The sequence below is a fragment of the Stegostoma tigrinum genome, chromosome 24, assembly GCF_030684315.1.
Source record: "Stegostoma tigrinum isolate sSteTig4 chromosome 24, sSteTig4.hap1, whole genome shotgun sequence".
NCBI classification, from domain to species: domain Eukaryota; kingdom Metazoa; phylum Chordata; class Chondrichthyes; order Orectolobiformes; family Stegostomatidae; genus Stegostoma; species Stegostoma tigrinum.
Genome location: NC_081377.1, coordinates 22,724,432 through 22,748,501, shown reverse-complemented (window position 1 = coordinate 22,748,501; position 24,070 = coordinate 22,724,432). Strand labels below are relative to the sequence as shown.

General features: G+C 40.1%; 1 protein-coding gene across 8 annotated transcripts in view; it reads right to left on the bottom strand.

Annotated features, from left to right (window-relative positions):
* kiaa0319l (KIAA0319-like ortholog) overlaps positions 1-24,070 on the bottom strand; it is a 99,381-nt gene that overhangs the window by 10,127 nt on the left and 65,184 nt on the right. For all 8 annotated transcript variants that reach the window (XM_048558414.2, XM_048558415.2, XM_048558418.2 and 5 more), the window contains 10 exons: positions 20,266-20,494; positions 19,529-19,652; positions 18,098-18,230; positions 14,000-14,148; positions 9,940-10,091; positions 8,489-8,627; positions 6,795-6,954; positions 6,389-6,531; positions 4,526-4,648; positions 2,873-2,963 (listed from right to left, as the gene is read on the bottom strand). In XM_048558414.2, coding sequence (XP_048414371.2) covers positions 2,873-2,963; positions 4,526-4,648; positions 6,389-6,531; positions 6,795-6,954; positions 8,489-8,627; positions 9,940-10,091; positions 14,000-14,148; positions 18,098-18,230; positions 19,529-19,652; positions 20,266-20,494 — 1,443 coding nt within the window. The remainder of the gene's footprint in view (positions 1-2,872; positions 2,964-4,525; positions 4,649-6,388; positions 6,532-6,794; positions 6,955-8,488; positions 8,628-9,939; positions 10,092-13,999; positions 14,149-18,097; positions 18,231-19,528; positions 19,653-20,265; positions 20,495-24,070) is intronic.

Genomic DNA, 24,070 nt, shown 5'->3' with positions numbered 1-24,070 from the left:
GCGTCTCCCGTATTTCCCGCAACATGTCCCTCACACCCCGCCCCCGCCACAACCGCCCAAAGAGGATCCCCCTCGTTCTCACACACTACCCCACCAACCTCCGGATACAACGCATCATCCTCCGACACTTCCGCCATCTACAATCCGACCCCAACACCCAAGACATTTTTCCATCCCCACCCCTGTCTGCTTTCCGGAGAGACCACTCTCTCCGTGACTCCCTTGTTCGCTCCACACTGCCCTCCAACCCCACCACACCCGGCACCTTCCCCTGCAACCGCAGGAAATGCTACACTTGCCCCCACACCTCCCCCCTCACCCCCATCCCAGGCCCCAAGATGACATTCCACATTAAGCAGAGGTTCACCTGCACATCTGCCAATGTGGTATACTGCATCCACTGTACCTGGTGTGGCTTCCTCTACATTGGGGAAACCAAGCGGAGGCTTGGAGGCCGCTTTGCAGAACACCTCCGCTCAGTTCGCAACAAACTACTGCACCTCCCAGTCGCAAACCATTTCCACTCCCCCTCCCATTCTTTAGATGACATGTCCATCATGGGCCTCCTGCAGTGCCACAATGATGCCACCCGAAGGTTGCAGGAACAGCAACTCATATTCCGCCTGGGAACCCTGCAGCCTAATGGTATCAATGTGGACTTCACCAGTTTCAAAATCTCCCCTTCCCCAACTGCATCCCTAAACCAGCCCAGTTCGTCCCCTCCCCCCACTGCACCACACAACCAGCCCAGCTCTCCCCCTCCACCCACTGCATCCCAAAACCAGTCCAACCTGTCTCTGCCTCCCTAACCTGTTCTTCCTCTCACCCATCCCTTCCTCCCACCCCAAGCCGCACCCCCATCTACCTCCTAACCTCATCCCACCTCCTTGACCTGTCAGTCTTCCTGGACTGACTTATCCCCTCCTACCTCCCCACCTATACTCTCTCCACCTATCTTCTTTTCTCTCCATCTTCGGTCCGCCTCCCCCTCTCTCCCTATTTATTCCAGAACCCTCACCCCATCCCCCTCTCTGATGAAGGGTCTAGGCCCGAAACGTCAGCTTTTGTGCTCCTGAGATGCTGCTTGGCCTGCTGTGTTCATCCAGCCTCACATTTTGTTGTCTTCACTTTAATCTAGAGCTGTTTGTGACTGACCAAACAGCTTGGCTCATTACTGAAAGCACATTGGTCCTACTTGCACAAAAATCACTGTTAAAATTATTGAGTTTAACATCTTAAACAATTGCAGAACCCCTACATCCCTAAGCACAAGTTATCACCAGGAAAGTCTCACCTTTCAAGGATTAGAGCAATCAATTGTGTAATTAGGGTGCAGAAAAAAAAAATCATTATTATGAGGCAAACAGACTTAACTGGTGACATTTAAACATTGTAATAAATACGTGTCATACACCAGACAACTCCTCCCGATGTGATCTAGCAGATTACTAGTCTCAGCCTTGATGTTCCCATTTTCATTGTAGGCTCTCTCATATACCGTGCCTCAAGTGACATTGAAGAAGTGAAATGGGTAAGTACATATTCCGATCTGGGCTAGCTTACATATAATTGTACAGAACCATTTGTCAGGACCAAATGTGTTTAATCTGATCTGCAAAACTTGAACACCAAATCAAGTTGTACTCCATGTACCATCCAGACTGGCAGGCTAGATTAAATTCAGCTACTAAATGTTCGATTACAAATGAGTTGGAACTATCCAACAACTAAAACCTTGCAGTGAACAGTTGGAGTCTCTAAGAACTGAAGAGACTGTGCAAAACTGAAAAATGGTGACACTCAATCTAGGTGGCAAAAGGAGGATGCTGCAATACCTAGGGAGTAAGTTTAGAATGGATCTTAATCCTGACATAATTTATAAGATTTTGTTTCTAAACATACATGCATGCATTCAGCATACACCTCCAAACCTAATAGTTAGTTTCAGTCATCTCCTACATTGAGAAGCATAAGTGAATCCCTAGTGATGCCAACCACCGAAACACTATGAAACATGGAATTAATACAGAATCAACATGCAGCACTCTTTGCACAAATTGACAAGCACCAAAATTTTCCCCAAGCCCTCAAGTAGGTAAATGATGGACACTGGATCTAAGCGCTTTGGGAAAATACTGAGCTATTGTTTTTGACTTGATATAAACTTAATTCACCTGTAACTAATTCCAGCCACTCTCACCCAGCAAACTAGACAGCAGAAATTTGAATGGCCTATTCATGACCTTGACAGAAACAAGCGACCTTGGCTTGAAAAGCTCTTACAAATAAAAATGAGAGGTTACCTAGGCCCAGGTAATAAAACAATACTTATTTTCTGTAGAGCATCAGGGAGTGGTTGATCTTGCCCTACTGTAAGAATAAATTTTCATAGAATAGACAAGTTATAGAATCCCTACAGGGTGGAAGCAGGTCATTCAGCTTATCAAGTCCACACTGACCCTCAGAAGAGCATTCCAGCAAGACCCAACCCCAAATCTATGCTGTAACCCTGCATTTCCCATGGCCAATCTACCTAACCTGCATATCTTTGGACTGTGGGAGGAAACCGGAGCACCTGGAGGGAACCCACGCAGACACAGGGAGAATGTGCAAACTCCACAGACAGTTGTCCAAGGTTGGAATTGAACCCGGCTCTCTGGCGCTGTGAGGAAGCAGTACTAAACACTGAGCCAGTGTGCCACCTTGTCTTCACAGATGAGCTTTGAAAGGTAATGGTAATACTGTGGTAAAGAGGAGAGATTATGTGTTTCGAAATTGCAGGGAGGTTATTGGGGAAGGGGTGGAAGAAGCTGAGAGGAAATACTGAGAAGGCTAGAAAAAGATTGAGTTACACAAGATTCCTGATCTTTACCTTTTACAGAAGCAGAGGACCATCCAAACTAAAATTCCAATGGCAACCAATATGACAAATGCAGCTATGACAACGTACAGCACGCTCCACTCTAAAAATGAAAACAAAAAGCAACTGATGTAACTTCTTAAAAGGTTTATAATGGAAATTGATTTGGTTATTGCTGGCACACACAAAAACCAGTTGACTCCATGGACCTCAATTTTAAACTCCTCTTTTCAAAAAAAAAAGGCTGTTAATATACACAGCATTCAATTAATCAAAACTAACAATTTAGCTACAAGGTATTTATACGCTCTATGACTTACAACTAAGTTCACATATTAGTCTTGTTTTGGAACCAAGTTAACTTTAGGGATTCTTAACTGTTCTGTAAGATAGTGGAATGAATAATTTCCAATGACACCAGCTCATAATTTGTATATTTTGGATCACTGTTGGTTTGTTCAGCATTTGTACACTGATCGAAATCCCTTACTTTCCCTTTGCCAAAAGGCAGTTTTACTCTATGGAAACAAAATCTCAGTAGTCAAAGAAGAGTCACAGAAAGAATGCTCACAATTAGTCTGAGAAGTGTACTGTATATACATTAGTGACAGAAAATAATTCAACAGGATTCATTTCTAAATCATGTGCATTGCTCCCTTGTGAAGAAGAACACTCCCAACTTGTCCATCTACATGGTCCAATACTGAATGCATTTTTAACTGTCCAGCTACTTTGGGCTGGTTTTGTTCCACTCTATCTTCAAAGCTACCTCCAACAGTTGCCTCTTTTTAATCTCCATGTGGTTATTTACATCCTGCACAATTTACCTACTGTCCCTGCTTTGATGGGCACATTGGTTCTCTATCTCCATTGTCTTAGATGTTAAATGCACTCGGCAAGGGAGAAAATATCAAACAAAAAAGAAAGCAGTATAGCAATAAAAGCTTTGAAACATCATCTTAAGAAAGAAAAATGGATAGATTCTTAAATATACTGACAATTCAGGTTAAGTTGAGGAACTAATGACAAAACTAAATCAGAATCATTCATGCTTGAATTAGATGTATTTTAATGTTAGATCAGTTGAGACAAACCAAGAAAATTGGTTTAACGTTCTTGGATCCTATGACCAATATAGCATTTTCAATCAAAACACTTTCACAAGAGCCCAAATCTAAGCATAATTTCACAAAGCTTGGAAAAACCAGTGATTGTAATTCGCTTTATGCTGTATTCATATTTGGTACATGATACTATCCAAAAAATTTTGAAAATATACTCAACAATATTTTGTACTATAGTTTTTGTTGGATATAATACTATTAATTTAAATCATAGATATTTTCAAAGTTTTTTTTGTCTCGAAAACAGAGATCATCTATGAGTAAGCTTATGCTGAAAAAAAAGGGTTTTGTAGTGCAGTGGTGGTATCCTATCTCTGAGCCAGGAAACTGTGGTACAAGTTTTACCGGCTCCAGAGATGTGTAATAACATCTCTGAACAGGTGGATGAGAAAACGTCCACACACGAGTAGACAAATTATACAACTTTTCTCAAAATAGCTTTTTGATGATTAGGTATGATAAACAAACATTATATACAAGTTGGTCTGTTCAGATTTAATTCAAATTGACAACTTGTGTTCAATAATAATTGCGCACTTACCACAGTTGCGTTCTCCATCTCCTAACTGAACTCGAATGAAGTTCTCCATCCAGAATGGATCACAGAGACAACGTTTATTGAAAGAATCACACCGACCATGGTCTGAACAATTCAACTGACAGACTTTAATCAGGGGACGGAAGAGAGATCAAGGGAGGGGAGTAAAACAGATCAGTAATGTTAGCTTAAAATCATGCTTTTAAACTCAAATATCTAGCATCAAGAAAAGAGTTTCTGGTTATAGACACTATACCATCATTAGCATTTATGTGCATGCAAGCTTGTGAAATTTTTTAAGAAAGTAACAGAATATACCAATCCAACACCTTCTAACTTTCCTTTTAAGAAAAAAAAGACAGTGTGGTATACATCAAGTATGAGTCACTTTGTAGGCTTCTGTTGAAAAAAAAATATGGTGGAACCTTACACTTGCTGCAGAGCTGGGACCATGACCAGTGCAGATATGAGGCTGTCCTAGAGTATGTACTCACATTAATAGCAATAGACATCTGCCCTCCTTGCTTTAGTATATTCCCAATACTTTTACCCAATATTTGATTGTAATAGGTGGCTTCTTGAATTAAAATAGGCAGTTGACAAAACAAATTTTGAGGCTCGTGATTTGATCTCCTGCATTAAAACTCATGCTAGTGCATAATTCCTGAATGCATGTGTGAAACGTGCTTGGATACAAACAAATCATATTGAGTCAGAAATTCTAAGTAGTGAAGCAAATACAAATTCAACTGCGCTTCACACAAACATTGGTGGATAATTCAATGAAATTTTTAAAAGTAGGAAGACAGTTTTAATTTTGTTTTCTCCTTATTTCAACCTTACAAGATGAAAATGTTTTGACTTGAGGAACACATAATGAGGATAGATTTGCTTCACTGCCAATAATAATGCAACAGCCATACAGATATCAGGGAAGGGAGCTCAGCATTTTTGCAAAGCATCAAGGGCAAGATTTGATGCATTCAGCAGAAACAATCATTTGACATTTGGTTGCCTCCTCCAGTCAGGGGATTAAAAAATAAAATGGAATAAGAATGCATTTTATCAGCGGAGGTGGTAATGAACCATTTTCAATCGCCGATCCCAGGTTTTGCCCTAGTTAGTGCTTCATTAAACCTCTATATTATAGCTCGCCATATAGAAAATATAATGGCTACCAATCTATTCTCTATTCTTTGATCTTCTCTATAAAGTATCGAAGTATAACAAGCACCAAAAAGCCAGAAGTTCATAATTCATTCCGAGATTTAACACTGACAGCGTTCAGGAATAGTTCAAGAAAAATTCATTGGAAAAGCATATTCAGCACCCACAAATGGTAATAAAAATACCATATTCATTTCCAGTCCCTAAGATCTTGGGATCAGAGTTTATTGTCCATCTAAATTAAGCTAAAAGGGAAAATAAAAGAATTACCAGCTTTTTGACCAGAAAGTTTAATCAAAGGGATAGATTTTCAGTAATCTCTTAAAGACAGCCAAGTGGAGAAGTGAAAAAGAGTAGGAGAAGATTCTCGAGATGCTTTGGGTGAGTGAAGATGAGACTGCCAGTGGTGTAGGAACTAAAAAAAGAAAAAACCCTCAAGTGGCCTCAATTATAGCTGTGTAGATACCTTGGAAGATTGTAAAGCTTGAAGAGCGCAGACAGATAGGGAAAACAAAACCATGGAGCCATTTGAAAATAAGGATGAGATTTCAAAAATCAAGGCTTTGCTTGAACTGTAGCCAACATAGGTCTGTGAACATTGGGGCAATAATTTGAAAGCATTCTCAACTCTCTACAATCAAACCAAATCGTGCTGGGCCAAATCTATACAAAAGATTTTAATAAATAATGCTCACTCACTGACTGTATTGACTTGGAGAGCCCGGAAAACTAGGAAGTCTGATTTCTGCTTCCGAAATTTATTCTTCAGTATCCGAGCAACATCCTGGCCCCTCAATACCTGATGAGCTTGCGTATTCTTCACACAAAAGATAATCTGTGTACTGTGAAAGCAAATGAGATGAAGTACAATTCAAAAACACTTGTGACCCATAAGTAGCAAGGTTTATACAATTTTCTCACATTACATTTGAAGTAAAGAAATCATTCGATTTTTTTGCAAGTCAGCAAATATTTGGATAAAGACTTAGTTATATGCAAGTTGTCAACATTCTACTGTTGCTACTTAATGCAAAATTGAGAATTATTTTCTCAGCAGTCACCTCCAGTAATGTTCATCCTTGCAAACACACAAAAAGCTCCTCACCTCTGTTCAGTGTAAGATTGAATTTTTTGCACTGTAATGTCTGAATCAAGGACTCCAAGGAGGACAGCTATTTGCCGAAGTAACATGCCCTTTTGTCTCTCAGTTAACCGGCTGACACTGACATCTAGGATAATTTCTACAAGATCATTCTTTTGGGGATCTGAAAAGAAAATAGTGTCAAAGCTGTTAACTTCAGCTGTCAAATCTTTTAATGTCCTTGACTTTTATGAACATTCACTTAACTCAATTCTACGTACAATGTTCCCTGCAGCAAAACAGCAGACTTGAATGAATTCATCTTGATCTAGGGCACCATTATGTTCCCGAAATTGTACAGCCAACAGTTGTAAAAATACATAACATAACAGTGAATAAAGACATCCATATTGTGAAAAAAAGAAATTGCCTTGAATTCCTATCTCATATTCTTCAAGCAAAGGACAACTGTGAACGTCCCTGAAGTAAAGTGTAAACAATATTGCATAGATTAAATTATCGGATTAAATTGGAATGAGATGTTGAATCAAGTTAAAATCCAAGATATCAGGGTTTGGAAACTAAATTATTAACCATCCTCTAGAGTAACACTCAGTCTTACAGACCCAATTATTGAAAAAGAATGCACCAAAAGTACAAACACATGTGACACAATTGGTGCATACAGTGAAAAGAAGACATTAGCTATACAAGTGAAAGAAATGACTTAACTACAGCAAATGAGCACACAAACTTAAGGTTGAAATTAGCTGAAATACAAGTGACTTTGGTGCCTGAAACTGTCCTGGATATGGCAACAATGAAAACTCATTTTAATCAACTGCCAGATTAAGCGCTTCAGCACATTCATTTGGTTTCCAGGCTCAGATTTTCTTTACATAACAATTTCACTTGAATTGTAAAGATTGCATTTGTATAAATGAGACATCTCCAGGAATGAAAGCTCAAGAGCCCTCCAGCAAAATAAAGCTGAAGCACATCCAATTTTCTGGCTTGTCAATTTCATCACGTTTGGGTCCACTTTGATTCTTGTGCATGTTTTTGCTTTCTATCATTAGCAACTTGGATTTGTTGATTTGACTCTCACCTCTGGATCGGTTAGCTTGGGTTTTAACACTACAGTGAAATTTGAAAACATCATCTAACTGAAAGTGAACTGTGATATGCAGACATTCTAGATTGTTGAAGGTGCCATGTTTTGAAGGGGATAGGTCAGTATTCCAACAAAGAAGACAGACAGGATAAGTGGATATTACAAACCCCAGGATGCTTCTTGAAGACTAGCAAGGAAGTATCCTCCATCACTAATGGCACTTTCCTCCTATAACCAAGCCCAGAAATATCAGAACAACTGATGATTCAATCTCCCTGTTTGCAGGATGTTGCTGATTTACAATAATTTGAGATGTTCCTTAATTGCAAACATTAGTCATAATTTCAAAGCACACTTCAGAAACAAGTGTTGCTAATTTATATCCTCATAGAAATATGCTGACTCAATGACAATGTTAAAAAAAAAAGAGTTAAAATATTACATTAGGTCTCAAAATAAACTAGTTACAAAGTGACACCACACTTCTCAGACATAAAATATGGCTGGTACTCTATTTTGGCAGTTAATCCTTGTTTAAAATAAAATGCTATGCCAGATTTTTGACTCAACACAGCAGGCCATTGGAAGATCAATTTCTACTCACCAGGTCTGACTTCCAGTGTTGCCCTGTCAATATGATTTTCTCCTTTTGCATCAGTTACTTTGAGACAAAATGTATATAGTCCTTCAACCAAATTGGCCAGGAAGAGCACAGGCTGGTGATCAGTGTTATTTAGCACATCCTATTACAGATTAGTAGAAAATGTAAAAGATAAGGGAAATGAACTTTTAAGGGCAATTTTTTTCAAAGAATCACAAGTGTACAATCCACTTTCCAATATGCCAGTGCATATCAAACATCATACTACAGTTAAACAACAATCTAGGTAAAAACCTCTAATTGCTCATTATAATGAAAAATTCAACATTTGTAATATATTTCTGGTCATGATACAGAAACATTGTTATATTACCCAATTATAGGAGGAAATAAATAATTGATAAACTGCTTGAATTCTTTCTCATTTTCCAGTGTTGCTCTCATTACAATTATTTGAGCACGACATTCCTTGACCAGACTCTTAAACTAAACACTATTGGCCGATACTAATGTTTGGCTGCTTTGTGAATACTTACAACTGGTAATAATGGTAAGGTGAATAGCAATATGTAAAATGTCACATCATGATAACAATAAAAAGCAAAAACTAACAAAAATGTGATTTCATATAAAATATAAATGCTTTAATTAGGTACTTTGTATTACCATGGTATTTCTATGTGATTTACCTATTCTAGAGAAACCCTGACCTCAACATAAGTCTTAGACACTAATCCTCATGACTCAACTCAAGCACTCAGCGCAGTCCGGATACAGATTTAAAATTAAAAGCTGCTTGCCAAATCTTCGAATCTTGGGAAGCATTACAGCGAAACAGAGATGAGAACAGCAGATCTTTGCTTTTTAAAAGACTGCCTTGAGGGCAATGAGGCAGTGTGTCCCCGACCCCTTCCCCTTCCCTGTACTCCTTCACCCCACCCACTCTTTTCTGAAGGTTCTCACACTCACTACCACCACATCCCTACCCAGCACTGTGACCGATCGAGTTGCCTGCAAGGCTTTCAGTGATGTTGCCTCTACAAGCTCTGTTCCAGATGCTTCCCTCCCAGCCCCTGCACTCCCCTCCAAAGACAATTTGCTTCCGATTGCCAGAGACTGTCTCAGCCTTCAGCACTCTCGTGTTGGCTTTCCTGCTCACGATAAAACAACTTATCAATCTAATGAAGTGGAAAACAGGAAGCAGAAAATGTTAATTAGGTCCTGTCACTGATACTGTCAGGTCCTCCACACCCTTAAACTTGCATTGGATCCACGCTACATCTCCCTTCCCATGCCACCATCTCCATACTCACTTGCACAATGACATGTATCATATTTGCTCCAGTCGATAAACAGTTGGACCCTTGTGTATTTCAGAAACCCAATAAACAATGCCTCCGAGAACTGGTGCAGTATTTTTCTAGTTCATTTAAAATATGAATTAAATCACTTACTCCAGCTGCTGGACTGCTCTCATCTCTCGTCCAAAGGTAGCTGACAATTCCCTTATCATCTGATGATTTTGATCCATCAAGCATAGCTGTGTTATTAGGGAGGGTGATCACAACATTCCTTGTTATCTTAGCAACCGGAGCCTTATTGACTTCTGCAAAACAGAAACACATTTATTCTTCATTCCAGAGATCTCTCAAAATTTTAAAATTCTAACTTGATACACAAATTACATTTTAAGTGCAGTCAGAAAACCTCTTGCAATATAAATAGTAACATCTCTAGTTTCTTTACTTATACATTCAAAATCTTGACTTCTGATATAAAGTGAATTTAAAATCAATCACCTTCATCTATCAGGACTGTGCTATTGGGGCCTTTGTTCCTGTTCAATAACAACAAAATCTAACTTTAACTAAATTACAGTGGTCCATTTACTGACCAACAGATTGATCACACTTTAGTAAGTTTAATTTAGACAAGTATGTATGGTGCTGCATTTTGAAAAGGCAAATCAGGACAGGACTTACACAATTAATGGTAAAGTCCTGGGGTGTGCTGCTGAACAGAGGCCTTGGAGTGCAGGTTCACAGTCGATTGAAAGTGGAGTCACAGGCAGATAGAATAGTGAAGAAGGCATTTGTTATGCTTGCCTTTATTGGTCAGCGCATGGAGTATAGGAGTTGGGAGGTCATGTTTTTTGCTATACAGGACGTTGGTTCAGCCATTTCTGGAATATTGTGTGCAATTCTCGTCTCCCTGCTATCGGAAGGATGTTGTGAAACCAGAAAGGATTCAGAAAAAATTTACGAGGTTGTTGCCAAGTTCGGAGGGTTTGCACTATATGGACAGGCTGAAAAGGCTGGGGCTGTCTTTCCTGGAGTGTCAGAGACTGAGGTATGGCCTTATAGAAGCTTATAAAATCAGGAGGGGCATGGGTAGGGTAAATAGTGTAAATACTGCCTTCCTATTCATGTTATCTGTCCAGGAACTTCTTGAATGCTGCTACTATGTCTGCTTCCACCATCTCCTCTGGCAATGCATTCCAAGCACTCACCACCCTTTGAGTGAAAAATGTCCCTCGCACATCTCTTTTAAACTTCACACTTTCCACTCACTCCAGCACCTTGAATCTGTGTCCCCCTAGTAAGTGACTTCTCCACCCTTGGAGAAAGCCTCATAGTTTCCACTCTATCCATACCATTCACAATCTTATGCACTTCTATCACGGCACCACTTAACCTCCTGCATTCCAGTGAAAACAAACGCAGTCTGGCCAGCCTTCTATCGCAGCTAAAATCTGGTAAACCTTTTCTGTACCCTCTGCAAAGCATCCACATCCTTCTGGTAGTGTGATGACCAGAATTGTATGCAATATTTCAAGAGTGGTTGAACTAAAGTTCTGTAAAGCTGCATCACAATTTGTTTATTCTTATGCTTAATACCCGTTCCAATGAAGGCAAGCATGCCACAGGTCTTTTTTATTACCTTACCTACTTGCGCTGCCACCTTCAGTGATCTGTGGACCTGCACACCCAGATCCTTCTGCATATCAATACTCCTAAGGGATCTACCATTCACTGTATAATTTCCATCTGTACCTGACCTTCCAAAATGTATCATCGCACATCTGTCTGCATTAAATTCCATCTGCCATTTTTCTGCCCATGCCAACTGATCTATATCCTGCTGTGTTCTCTGACAATCCTCCTCACTATCCGCAACTCGTCCAATCTTTGTATCACCTACTAATTAGATCAGCTATGTTTTCCTCCAAATCATTTATGATGATCACGAACAGCGGAGGTCCCAGCACTGATCCCTGTGGAGCACTACACATAACATCCATTTTGAAAATTACCCTTCCACCACTACATTCTGTCTCCTATGATGAAGCCAATTCTGTATCAACCTTGCCAGCTCACCCTGATACCATGCGATTTCACCTTTCATAACAATCCACCATGAGGGACCTTGTCAAAGGCTTTACCGAAGTCCACATAGACATCAACCATTTTTCCTGCAATTTCTTCGTAACCTCCTCAAAAAAACTCAAACAAGTTAGTCGGGCACAACCTCGCCTGCACAAAGCCATGCTGTCTGTCGCTAATATATCCATTTGCTTCTAAATGCACATAGATCTTGTCCCCGAGAATCTTTTCCAACAATTGCCCTACACCAAAGTGAGGCTCAAAGGCCTGTAATTTCCATGATTATCCCTGTTACCCTTCTTAAATAATGGGACAAGAGTGGCTATTCTCCAGGCCTCTGCGACCTCACATGCGGCCAAGAGGTCTGTCACTGCTCCAGCAATTTGTTCTCTTGCCGATCCTATCAGGTTCCAGGGACTTAGCTACCTTAATATTTTTTACGATGCACAACACCCCTTCTTTTTATGAGCAACTTGGCTTAGAAATTCAACACTCCCTTCCCTGAGATCATCCACAAGACAGCATCCACTAGATTTGGAAAGGGGATGGTACAACAAGTCCTGGGTTTCCTTGTACACCATTTGCTGAAAGTAAACAAATACTAAGTTGTTGAGGATGGTTGGCTCGCTGAGCTGGTTTGTTATTCCGCAGATGTTTCATTACCATGCTGGGTAACATCCTCCGATGAAGCGTTGGTGTGTTTTCCCACCTGGTTTTTAACTCTGGAATCCATTGAGCTGGATTGCCTCACTTCCGGTTTTCTATCGTAGTGGAGTGTATATGGGTTCGAGTTCTAAATGTGTTTATTAATGGCTTTCTTCGTGGAGTACCAGGCTTCTAGGAATTCCCGTACCTGTCTCTGCTTTGCTTGTCCCAGGATTTTGGTGTTGTCCCAGTCAAATTGGTGGTTCTCCTTATCCACATGGATTGAGATGAGTATTGATCATGTCTTTTTGTAGCTAGTTCGTGTTCATGTACCCTTGTAAGTTGGTCTTCATAGCAAGAGGATTCAATTAAAGGAACAATTGCTACAATTATACAGGGCATTGGTGAGAGCACACATAGAGTATCGTGTGCAGTTCTTCTGAGGAAAGATGTTCTGGCCATGGAGGGAATACAACAAAGAGTTACCAGATTGATTACTGGGATGGTAGGACTGATGCAATGAAGAGAGGTTGGATAGGTAACAGCTGTATTCACTCGAGTTCAGGAGAATGAGGAAGGGCTTCATAAATACCTACAAAATTCTAATAGGACTATACAAGGTAAACACAGGAAGGATCTAGCCATTAGTTAGGAAGTTCAGAACCGGGGTCATAGTTTAACAATATGGGTTAGGCCATTAAGTCTGAGAGAAGGAGAAATATCTTCACCGAGGGTGGAAAGCATGTGGAATTTCGTGCTACAGAAAGCAGTTAAGACCAAACACTGAATGCTATTCAAGGAGGAGTCATATGTAGTTCTTAGGGATAAAGCGATTAAAGGATAGAAGGAGAAAGTAGGAACAGGGAACTGGAGCTGGATGCTTAGCCATGATCATATTGAATGGTGTAGCAGATTCACGGGCTGAATGGCCTAAACTCTTGCTCCTATTTTCTTAGCTTTTATGTCTATTGGACAATGTCTGATGTTGCAAAGCCTCAAATGAAGACCTTAGCAAAAAAAAAATCACCCTTCACATTTAAACCTTCGTTTCCTACACAGTAATAATCGAACTAACATTACCTGAAAGCTACTTTCAATACTTCCTATTCTGTAAATGAAACATTCTGTAAAATGGTGCAAACTAGAACCAATTAATCCAAACATTGGATTACATTATCACTGGAGTACTTAAGTTCAGACTCAAATATGACTTTAAACTGTGTTGTTCTGTGACTTTCTGAAGTCTTACCATGATTCTCATCAACCAGTAATTTTATCAACCAAATAATTAAGCCCTGCACTACTCAAAAATGCCTTGTCCTTTAGTGTACTCTTGCTAAAAACATGAAAAATGTCCTTAGCAGAGCAGATAAAAGCATTTGAAAGAGTATACTTTTAAAGGTGACTTTGACATTGTATCTTTCTCCACTTTAGCAGCTGAGTTACACCTATTGCCATCCTTTACAGATCTGAAAAGAAAACATACCCTCTCTCACAATTATTCTGACAGAATCGTGGCTTTCCAGGTTTCGTTCATCCTTCACTGTCAGTGTAATCTCATATGACCCAACCTGAAGACCTGTTATTGTGGCAATCGCGCTGTCTGCATTCTCAATTTTCACACCATCAGGGCCACTGAAATACAAAACCAAGCAGTCAATTTCACCTTATGTTTGTGTTAATAAGAGGCAACTACAATTATCGACCAACTTTCCCAGCTGTTGCCAAAGGACCTAAAAAATTTTTTAAAAAAGCCTTTGAAAACAAATTGTTTGGACAAAATATTAGAATCTAGGTCATTCCTAAATTAAGAGTTTCAGGGTTTTTTTGTCATTTTAATCAATACACAAAGCTTGAATTGCTAATGCAATAATCAACAAAAATAATCACTGACTGTAACAAAGCTTATCTGGAGATCAAGTATTTTAACTCTAAAAATTTAAACATTGTCAATTTATTTAACATCTTGAACAAGTTTGGTTAGTTATTTAAACAGGGATAGTGGTTACGAAACTTATCCATAAACACTTGTGGCCTGGCAGAACGGTGTGCATGTGGTGCTAGTCACCAAGGTCTGTGCCTTCAGAGGGACTTGGACTCAGACAGCACTGCCCTCTGACCAATCAAAACAAGTTCATCCCTGTACCTGGGAGACTCAGAAATTGTGAGGAGCTGCCCCTCCAATCAAAATTCTGTCCCTCATACACCATCATGCCCACATTTTTTGCTGACAGTCATATTGGGCAACAACTAATGCATTTTTAATTCTGGGCAATAGAAGGTTGTGAAGACTTTGTAAAAACTACATAAGATATTTACCAGTGGCACTCCAAGGATGAAGGACTTCAGAGAAGCTGAAACTGTCCTCCTTAAAACCAAGGAACCAGAAGAGATTTGACACAGGTGCATAAAATTATAAAGGGTTTAGACAGAATAAATCAAAACTGTTTGTAATGGCTGAGGGCTGATTCAGATTTTGACTTTAAGTTGACTGAGAAAAGTACCAGCAGACAACAAGAGGAAATTCTTTCACACAAAGCATGGTTAGGATTTGGAAGGCACTCCTTCCATTATATTGTGATGAATGCACATTCAAATTAATGTTCCAAAAGGAAAACTGATAAATGCTTCAACAAAAATAAGGAAAAAACAGGTGGGAGAGCACATGGAGAAGATGGTAGGGCTAGCTGGATTACTCTTGGAAAGGACTGGTGCACATTTGATGACAAGCATTTGTGCTACACTTTCCTAAAGGACATAAACAGCAGCCCAAAGGTGCCTGACGGACTCTGTCAAGGGTTAAAAGGAGATGAGGTATAAAGGAGACCAAGAAACAGAAGCAGCACCAGGACATCTGATACCTCTAACTGGCCTGGCTTTGGGCCACAAACAGCACTTTTGGCTTGGGCATATTGCATGTTTTATTCTTGATGTGTTACCTGATCTGTACATAACAGGAATGGCGTGGATATGCATGCGGCCCAGAAAATCTGATAATGTAATCTGTTTGAAGAGCCAACCCATTACAAATCAAGAGCAACTACATGTAATGTTTTGGACAAACCAAAAGGAAGAAGGCAAAACTTATAGTTAAAGGTCAATTTTAGTCATGGTTTGAAGCAAAGAGGGAAATTGTTCCACTTAACAACTCCACTAAACACAGATCCATGCCTCATTATAACCACATGGTGGCACTCTGATTTTCCAGATCTGTTCAGATGTATACAGTTGGTATTGCTGTTACAGGTACAAGCCACCTTAAGTAAATGGATCATACAATCACTAGGATATGACATAGGACCCGAATATTTGCACACAGATTCATTCAAAGTTCAAATGAGCAAGGTGAATAATGTGAGTGGGCCCATCAGATTTCTAGGCTTTATGAATAAAACAAAGATTTTGGCCTTTGTTTCTGTCTTTATTCGTTCATGTGTTATGGGCATTGCTGGCTCGGCAGCAGTTGTTGGCAATTAAGAATCAGCCACATTGCTGTGGGTCTGCAGTCACAGTTTCCTTCCCTAAAGGACATTAGTGGAACCAAACGACTTTTTCTTCCAACAATTGGCAATGGATTCCTGGTCATTATTACAGTCTTAATTACAGTTTTTTTCTTGAATTCAAATTCTTCCATCTGCTATTTCAGGATTCGAACCCAAGTGCCCAGAACATTACTTGGGTGTCTGGATTCAGTCCAGCAATAATACCACTAGGCCACTGCCTCCTTGCAATACCACAGGCTCTGTTCACCAGCTAGCCTTTGGAAAACAGACCATGTTGCAATAATTACCCCACTGCAGATGGGTAACAAATAGAAGCCAAACATAACCTTGATAGGAAAATGGCGGATCAGATATTCCGGCTAGCGAATCACTTGGGACAATACTATGGTTTTAAGAGGTGTATTTTGTCCTTTATCTTCAAAGAAAGGTTGAGACAGAGATGATAAACCGTCTGCTCAAAGGCAATACAGTAAACAGCTTGTGAGCCCTTGGGGACTTTTTAAAAAAAAGTTGCAACAGTAGAAGCAGCCTGAATGGATGGGGTCAAGCTCCCCAGGATGTTTAGTTTTAGCTTTGTGCAGTTGCTGAGGTCTCGAAGCTGCATGAGAAAGCGCTGATTCCTCTTTGTTACAGCTGAAAGCTAAGGTTCTCTTCCTGCCACTAGAACTGCATGTGAGACAATCCATTTTACTGAAGTTCTTTGCCAAAGGTGCGATTACTGGATGCTACTATTGGAATAATTAATTGGCAGTGGTCAATATATATCAGTTTGCCATGCATTTTGATAGAGTTACAGTTCAGCCAATGCTTTTTATTTTGTTTGTATTTTAACTGTAGTGTGAAAGTAAAGTGTGTTTTGCTTAAAGTTGATAGTTTGACCAATTGCATTGCATCTGGAATGCAATGCCTTACAGTGACCTTTAAAAAAACATTAAGGTTTAGATTACCTTAATATATTTTTGATAATGGGTACTGCAGATGCTGGAGAATCCAAGATAACAAAGTGTGGAGCTGGATGAACACAGCAGGCCAAGCAGCATCTCAGGAGCACAAAAGCTGACGTTTCAGGCCTAGACCCTCTCTGATGAAGGGTCTAGGCCTGAAACGTCAGCTTTTGTGCTCCTGAGATGCTGCTTGGCCTGTTGTGTTCACCCATCTCCACACTTTGTTATCTTAATATATTTTTGACAGGTTTGGTCTGGCTCATAACGCAGTGGAACAGTGGAGACTGGAGTCGTATGATGGGACCATGCAGCCACTGCACACAGTTGGTCTAGGAAATTGAATTTTACCATGAACAACTTCTGTGCCTGAAACCCTCTCAAAAGAGTCTATTAAAAGATACAGGATTCAGAAACTTCATCTTATTAGTTACCAGGAAAAGACTGGCGATTACAAAACCTACTCGAAATCCTGGATATATATCAAATCATCACGATACTTCCTCTGATCCTTTGCATCTCCAGAACCCCTAACAATCAAACCAAGGCAAAATGCTCCCAGAACTGACACCTTACAGCCCCACCAGCCTGAAATGTCGCCATTCCCCAACTAGAGCCAGGACCAATATCTCTCCTCCACCTGACAGTGGCCCACCCCAGTGATCGGACATTCCTTGAGAGACACATGCTTATGCAACTGACCCACTACCCAAACAAATCTGACAGATCCTGGACCCGAAAATGCACCGGTCCAAGCGACAACATAAAGAGACACCCTCCAGTTTGAATAGACCCCAATATAGCACAGAGGGTATAGCACAGAGGTATGTTGGTGATTGTTAATCTGATCAGGGTTGAAAATAAGGTTAAATGGAATATCTAGGCCAACGTAAAATGGAAGGGCATCACTGTTGATAATAATACTACAGCGCACGTATTAAATTCTTACATAGTTACTCAAAAGGACAAAAATGCTCCAGGAAGTCTTCCAGCGATCAGGGCAAGCAACACTTATTCAACGTAAGGAATAAGCTCAAGGCCACTACTGTCATGTAATAGAAGTGATTTGAATTTGTTTCAACTATGCCTGATTTTTAATATTACCTCTCACAGCTATTACAGTTGATATATGTAGTTTACCTTGTTTTTTCCCACAGGTAGGATGTAATTTTCTGGTCATCTGTGCTTTTACTGCCATCCAATATTGTGCTGTCCACAGGAAGGGTCAGCTCTTTATCAGGACCAGAATCAGCCACTGGGGGTTTATTATTTTCTGGAAAAGCAAATCAATTAAACAAACTTCAGCACCTAGAGAGTGATATGTTATTCAGAATACTGCCTTTGTAAGATATTAAGCCAAGGTAACAATTCCATTACATTTCCAAATTTAAAATAAAACATGCAAGGGTTCTGGTATTCTGACCAGTGCGCGTTACCCAAGATCACTAAAATAGATTATCCACTGATTTGACTTCCTGCTGATTACGGAACCTTGAGAGCACAAATTACCCACTACTTTTGCCTAAAACATTAAATTAGATGTAATTGATTGGACCCAAAGACTGTCACTCATTTCAGGAATGCAAAAGGCACCATAGACATGTAAGTTTTTTTTTCTAACTTGTTGTTAAATATACATACAGTCATAGAGACATGCAGCACGGAAACAGACCCTTTGATCCAACTCATCCATGCCAACCATATATTCTAAGTTAATCTAGTCCCATTTGCCAGCATTTGGTCCATATCCCTCTAAACCCTTACTATTCATATTCCCATCCAGATGCCTTTTGAATGTGGTAGTTTTACCAACCTCCACCACTTCTTCTGGCAGTTCATTCTGCACACACACCACTCTCTGTCAAAAATTTCCCTCAGGTCCTTTTCAAAATATTCCCCCCTCACCAGTTGTGAGGCTCCAGTTGTGGACTCCCCGCACCATGGGGAAAAAACCTTGGCTATTCACCCTATCCATGCTTCTCCTTATTTTATAAACCTCTGTATGGTCACTCCTCAGCCTCCAACGCTCAAAGAAAAACGCCCCAGCCTATTCAGCCTCTCCTTATGGTTCAAACACTCCATTTCTGGTGACATTCTTGTAAATCTTTCACAACATCCTTCCTATAGCAGGGAGATCATAACTGAATGCTGTATCTCAAAAGTCGCCTAACCAATGTCTTGTACAGCCGAAACATGACCGTGCCATCCAGTACTCAATGCACTGAGCAATAAAGGCAAGCGTATAAAAAGCCTTCTTCATTACCCTGTCCACCTGCAACTTCACGTTCAAGGAACTACAAATCTGAACTCCGAGGTCCCTTTATTCAGCAACACTCCCTAGTATTTTACCATTACCTGTGTCATTACATGTTTTTCATCTAACAGCCTAAGAAAAATGTGATGGTTCCTCTAATTTCTATCAAACAGACTACTTAGCACCAGTTTAGTTTTGTGGATTCTTGTATTGCTGCAGCATGATAAACAGAAGGGATTTTTAAAATATAGGAAGAGGAAGTATTCTTTCATTTTCCTTCCACTCTAATTGCAAACTTTCGCTTCATAAACGCATACCTGGTTGCACGATTACCATCACCTCAGCTGTGGCCTGGTGGCCTGCAGAGTCTGTGACTGTAAGTTGAAAGATGTAGTCACCTTCCTGCATTGCTGACAACTGGAGAGATGATGTTCGTACACCCTAAACAAAACAACAACAACAAAAAAGGTAAAATGCACTGTATATTAAGCAGCCTTCCCTGCCTCAATACGTTACCTGATTTTTAATGAACACAGGTCTTATCCCGGCTCCCTTTCCCCTACCCATTTCTGAAAAACGGTCCTGACCCAAAATGTCCACTTTCCTGCTCCGCTGATGCTGCCTGACCTGCTCTGTTCCTCCAGCTCCACACTGTGTTGTCTCTGACTCCAGCATCTGCAGTTCTTGCTATTTCTGAGTCATCTAGACTTCCTTCTCATTAACGAATAGCAGTCAAAGGCATAATGATAAGATTTTATCCATTGTCATTTCAGTGGAAGGAAGCCACATGATTAGATTTCCTAACTATATATAAACCATGTCGAATTATATTTCATCGCTTCATGAATCACAATCCATTCTTTTATCAACCAGGATGACTGCAGACAAGGAATTTTAGTAGTTATGGCTTTTCTCCATGCTAACTATAGCTTACAAAAATTCTTGTAAAGTCATTGTTCCAGTCTTTATTCCGTAAAAACTCGAGATCATTTGATTCCTCAAAATAGAATACTGTACATTTGGATATTGGTTGACATTACAAAGGGTTTCCAACCTGCATTTCAACAACTTTGCCTTTACTCTTTGGGCTTAAGGACCATTCATAGCTGACGATTCCATGGTCATCTGTGCTTTGGTTGCCATACAACATAATGGAGTTCTTGGGCAACGTCAGGACCTGATTTGCACCAGCATTGGCCACAGGTGGATAGTCTACTGCTTTGTGCACGGTGACAACTGCTGTGGTTGAGTTACTGGCACCATCAGAATCCACCACTGTCAGACTAAAAAGAAAAAAGGGAAAAATAAAATGGACAAATCTTTCAAATATACTTCTGAGACTCAGAGGCAACTCCTAATTGAATGTGACAGATAACAAAGGATTGTAAAATACCAGTAAAAAGTTTTAAAAACACTACATTAGAAATCATTCATCTAGCTGAAAGTACATTATGCCAACATGCGGACCTGCTGCACAATCGAACAGGAATCTTCCTAAAAAGCAGCATGGGTCAAAGTGAGATTCTTCTAGCTTTTAAATGGAGCTACATCATGGTGAAATTGATATGAATTATAGCAATTCAGTTATATTCTTGTGACAACCAATTGCTGTTATTTTGGGTAGTGTATTATCCTCTTCCAAAAGATCACCTCTTCTAATTATCAAGCCTCAAATAATTTAAAGTTATTGACATTTAAAGTGACACAAAAATGACCAAAATTACAGCCCATGGGCTGTGCTCCGACAATGTGGCCCATGGAGCACCTGAGCTCTAAATCCACCTAATTCTTCAGTTACTGGTTTGTCCTCTTTTGAGGACATGAGCCTAACTTGAGAAAGGGTGTCCTTGTGCACCAGTTGTAGGAAGTAAGCATGCAGGTGCAGCAGGCAGTACAGAATGCAAATGGTCTATTGGCTTTCATTTCAAGAGGTTAAGTACAGGAGCAGGGATGTGTTGTTGCAGTTATATATAGGGGTTTGGTGAGGCCACACCTAGAATGGTGTGTGATGTTTTCGTCTCCTTTTCGGAGAAAGGGTGCTTTTGCTCTCAAGGGAGTGCAGCATAGGTTTACCAGGCTGATTGCGGGGATGGCAGGTCTGATGTATGAGGAGAGATCGACTAGGCTAGGATTATTTTCTCTGGAGTTCAGACAAAGGTGGGGGGGGGGGGGGGGCGGAATCTCATATAGGCTTGTAAAATTCTAACAAGACTGGGCAGGGTAGATGCAGGGAGGATGTTCCTGATCGTAGGTGTGTCCATAACCAGGGGTCACAGTATGAGGATTCGGAGTAGACTATTTAGGGCAGAGATGAGGAGACATTGCTTCACCTAGACAGTGGTGAGCCTGAGGAATTCATTGCCACAGTAAGTAGTTGATGCCAAAACATTGAATGCATTTGAGAGGCAGCTGGATATAGCACTTGAGGCGAATGGGATCAAAAGGTTGTGGGAACAAAGCAGGATTAGGCTACTGAGTTAGGCAATCAGGCACGATCATGAAGAATGGCAGAGCAGGCTTGAAGGGACAAACGGCATCCTTCTGGTCCTAGTTTTCTTGGTTCTTAAGACTTCATTGCTTGATAAGCGTTAAACTAGAACACCAAGCTCGTATAATTTATGTTATTTGGGATATATACACATATTAATGGAAGCAGAGATTTAAACTACATACATGATCTGCAGAGGTTCGTTTGTAGCCACCTAGGCAACCCAAACACAGTTTGGACATTTCTATTTCAGTAACGGGGGTAAAACGTATATCTAGAACAGCACACTGACTCAAAATTTTCTAAATACATCGAAGTGCCTCAGTGATTACATACAATTACAACAATTGAGACGCAAACACATTCAAAATCTTGCCTCTGCACATTTTTCATCTCTCAAATCTTCATTTCAAATGGCAACATAAATTCCTGAGTCTAGATTTACAACCAAAACTGAGCAGTGACTGAACACCCACAACACTGAAATGGAATAAGGTTGTGCCTAACGACTTTCTTGTGAATCATTTTACTAATTCGGAGGTGCTTTATCAATGAAACTATCTTGTCAATATTTGGCAGATAAATATAGAATTCAAAGAACACTCCGCTGAAATTTGTCAAGTGATATGTACAAGAATCTGCAAAACTAAAGAGTTCATCATTGACTTCAAGAAGCAAGGAGGAGGACACACTCCTAACTACATCAATTGAGCTGGGGTGGAGATGGTCGAGCCAGTCATGTTCCTAGGAGTGACAATCTGCCCTGGGCCACCCGTATTGATGCAATGGTCAAGAAGGCACAACAACTCGTCCTTGTTCCTCAAGAGGCTAAAGAATTTTGGTGTGTCTATAAAGGACCCTCACCAACTTTTACAGATGAACCACAGAAAGCATTCTATCTGGATGCATCACAGCTTGGTACGGCAAGTGCACTACCCAGGATGGTAAGACACTACAGGAAGTTGCAAACACAGCCCAGACCATCATATAAGCCAATCTTCGATCTATTGACTCCATCCACACTTCTTGTTGCCACGGAAAGGCAGCCAACATCAAAGACCCTCCCACCCCGGTCATAACTTCTTCCAACCTCTTGGGTCAGGCAGGAGATACAAATGGTTAAACATATGCACCAACAGGTTCAAGAACAGCTTCTTCCCCTCTGTTATGAATGGATCTTTCAAATTTCAAATCTAGTGTTGATCTTGCTTTTTGTGCATCTTCTTTGCAGACGTAACTTTGTATCCCTCGCTCTGTTCAATCACCCTGCGATCTTTGTGTGTAACGATCTGCTGTACTACATGCAAAACAAAAAACTTTTTCATTGTACTTAGTTACATGTGACAATAACAAATCAAATCAAGTGGGTTTTCAACTTTTCAACGTAAGTATCAGGGAATCAGATGAAGGGACAGATAGTTAGTATATGATGCTTACTGGATATCCATGTTTGGAAGCACAGCGACTTATGGAAATGGGGGCAGGAAATTAAAAAGTAACACTTAGAAAGTAGGAAATACCATGGCAGACACGTTCAACATGGTCCAATGTTTTTCTTAGAATTACAAGACGATAAAAATCATTGTATTAAGAGACAACAAATTGCAAAAAAAGCAAGGCGATTTAAGTTTCCAGGTATGGGTATGCAAATTGCCAACAGGTTCACAGGTACAAAGAAACACTGATAATAAAAAACGGCTAATGGAATATTGGCCTTAGAGCATACATCAGAGATAATGGGAACTGCAGATGCTCGAGAACCCAAGATAACAAAATGCGGAGCTGGATGAACACAGCAGGCCAAGCAGCATCTTAGGAGCACAAAAGCTGACGTTTCGGGCCTAGGCCCTTCATCAGAAAAGCCGATGGTCTGAAACGTCAGCTTTTGTGCTCCTCAGATGCTGCTTGGCCTGCTGTGTTCATCCAGCTCCGCATTTTGTTATCTTAGAACATACATTACAGATTTATTAGAATTTAAAGAGTCAAAGAATTATATGAGAGCAGGCTGTGTCCACATGGTTTCATAAATTAGGGTGGTGAATGGGTAAGGTTATCAAGGTCTTTAAATGATACAAAGATTCCAAAGGATATTAAAAAATTGCATCTATTGTAATGAAGTTACAATACGGACCGGGGTTACTTATTTACCAAAGAAAATAAAATGTGGTCTTGCACTTTCGTTACCATTAAGAAACAGTATCAGAAGCAAAGTACTTGTGAAAGTGGAGCCTGATGATTCAAACATGAGTAAAGGTTCAGACAGATTGTTAATGTTTGTGGATAAAATTTATCAAAAATAAAAACAGATCATTGACTGATTACGAGATGTGGTCAGGTTTTGACAAGTTTAGAAATACTGAGGTTGGAACTA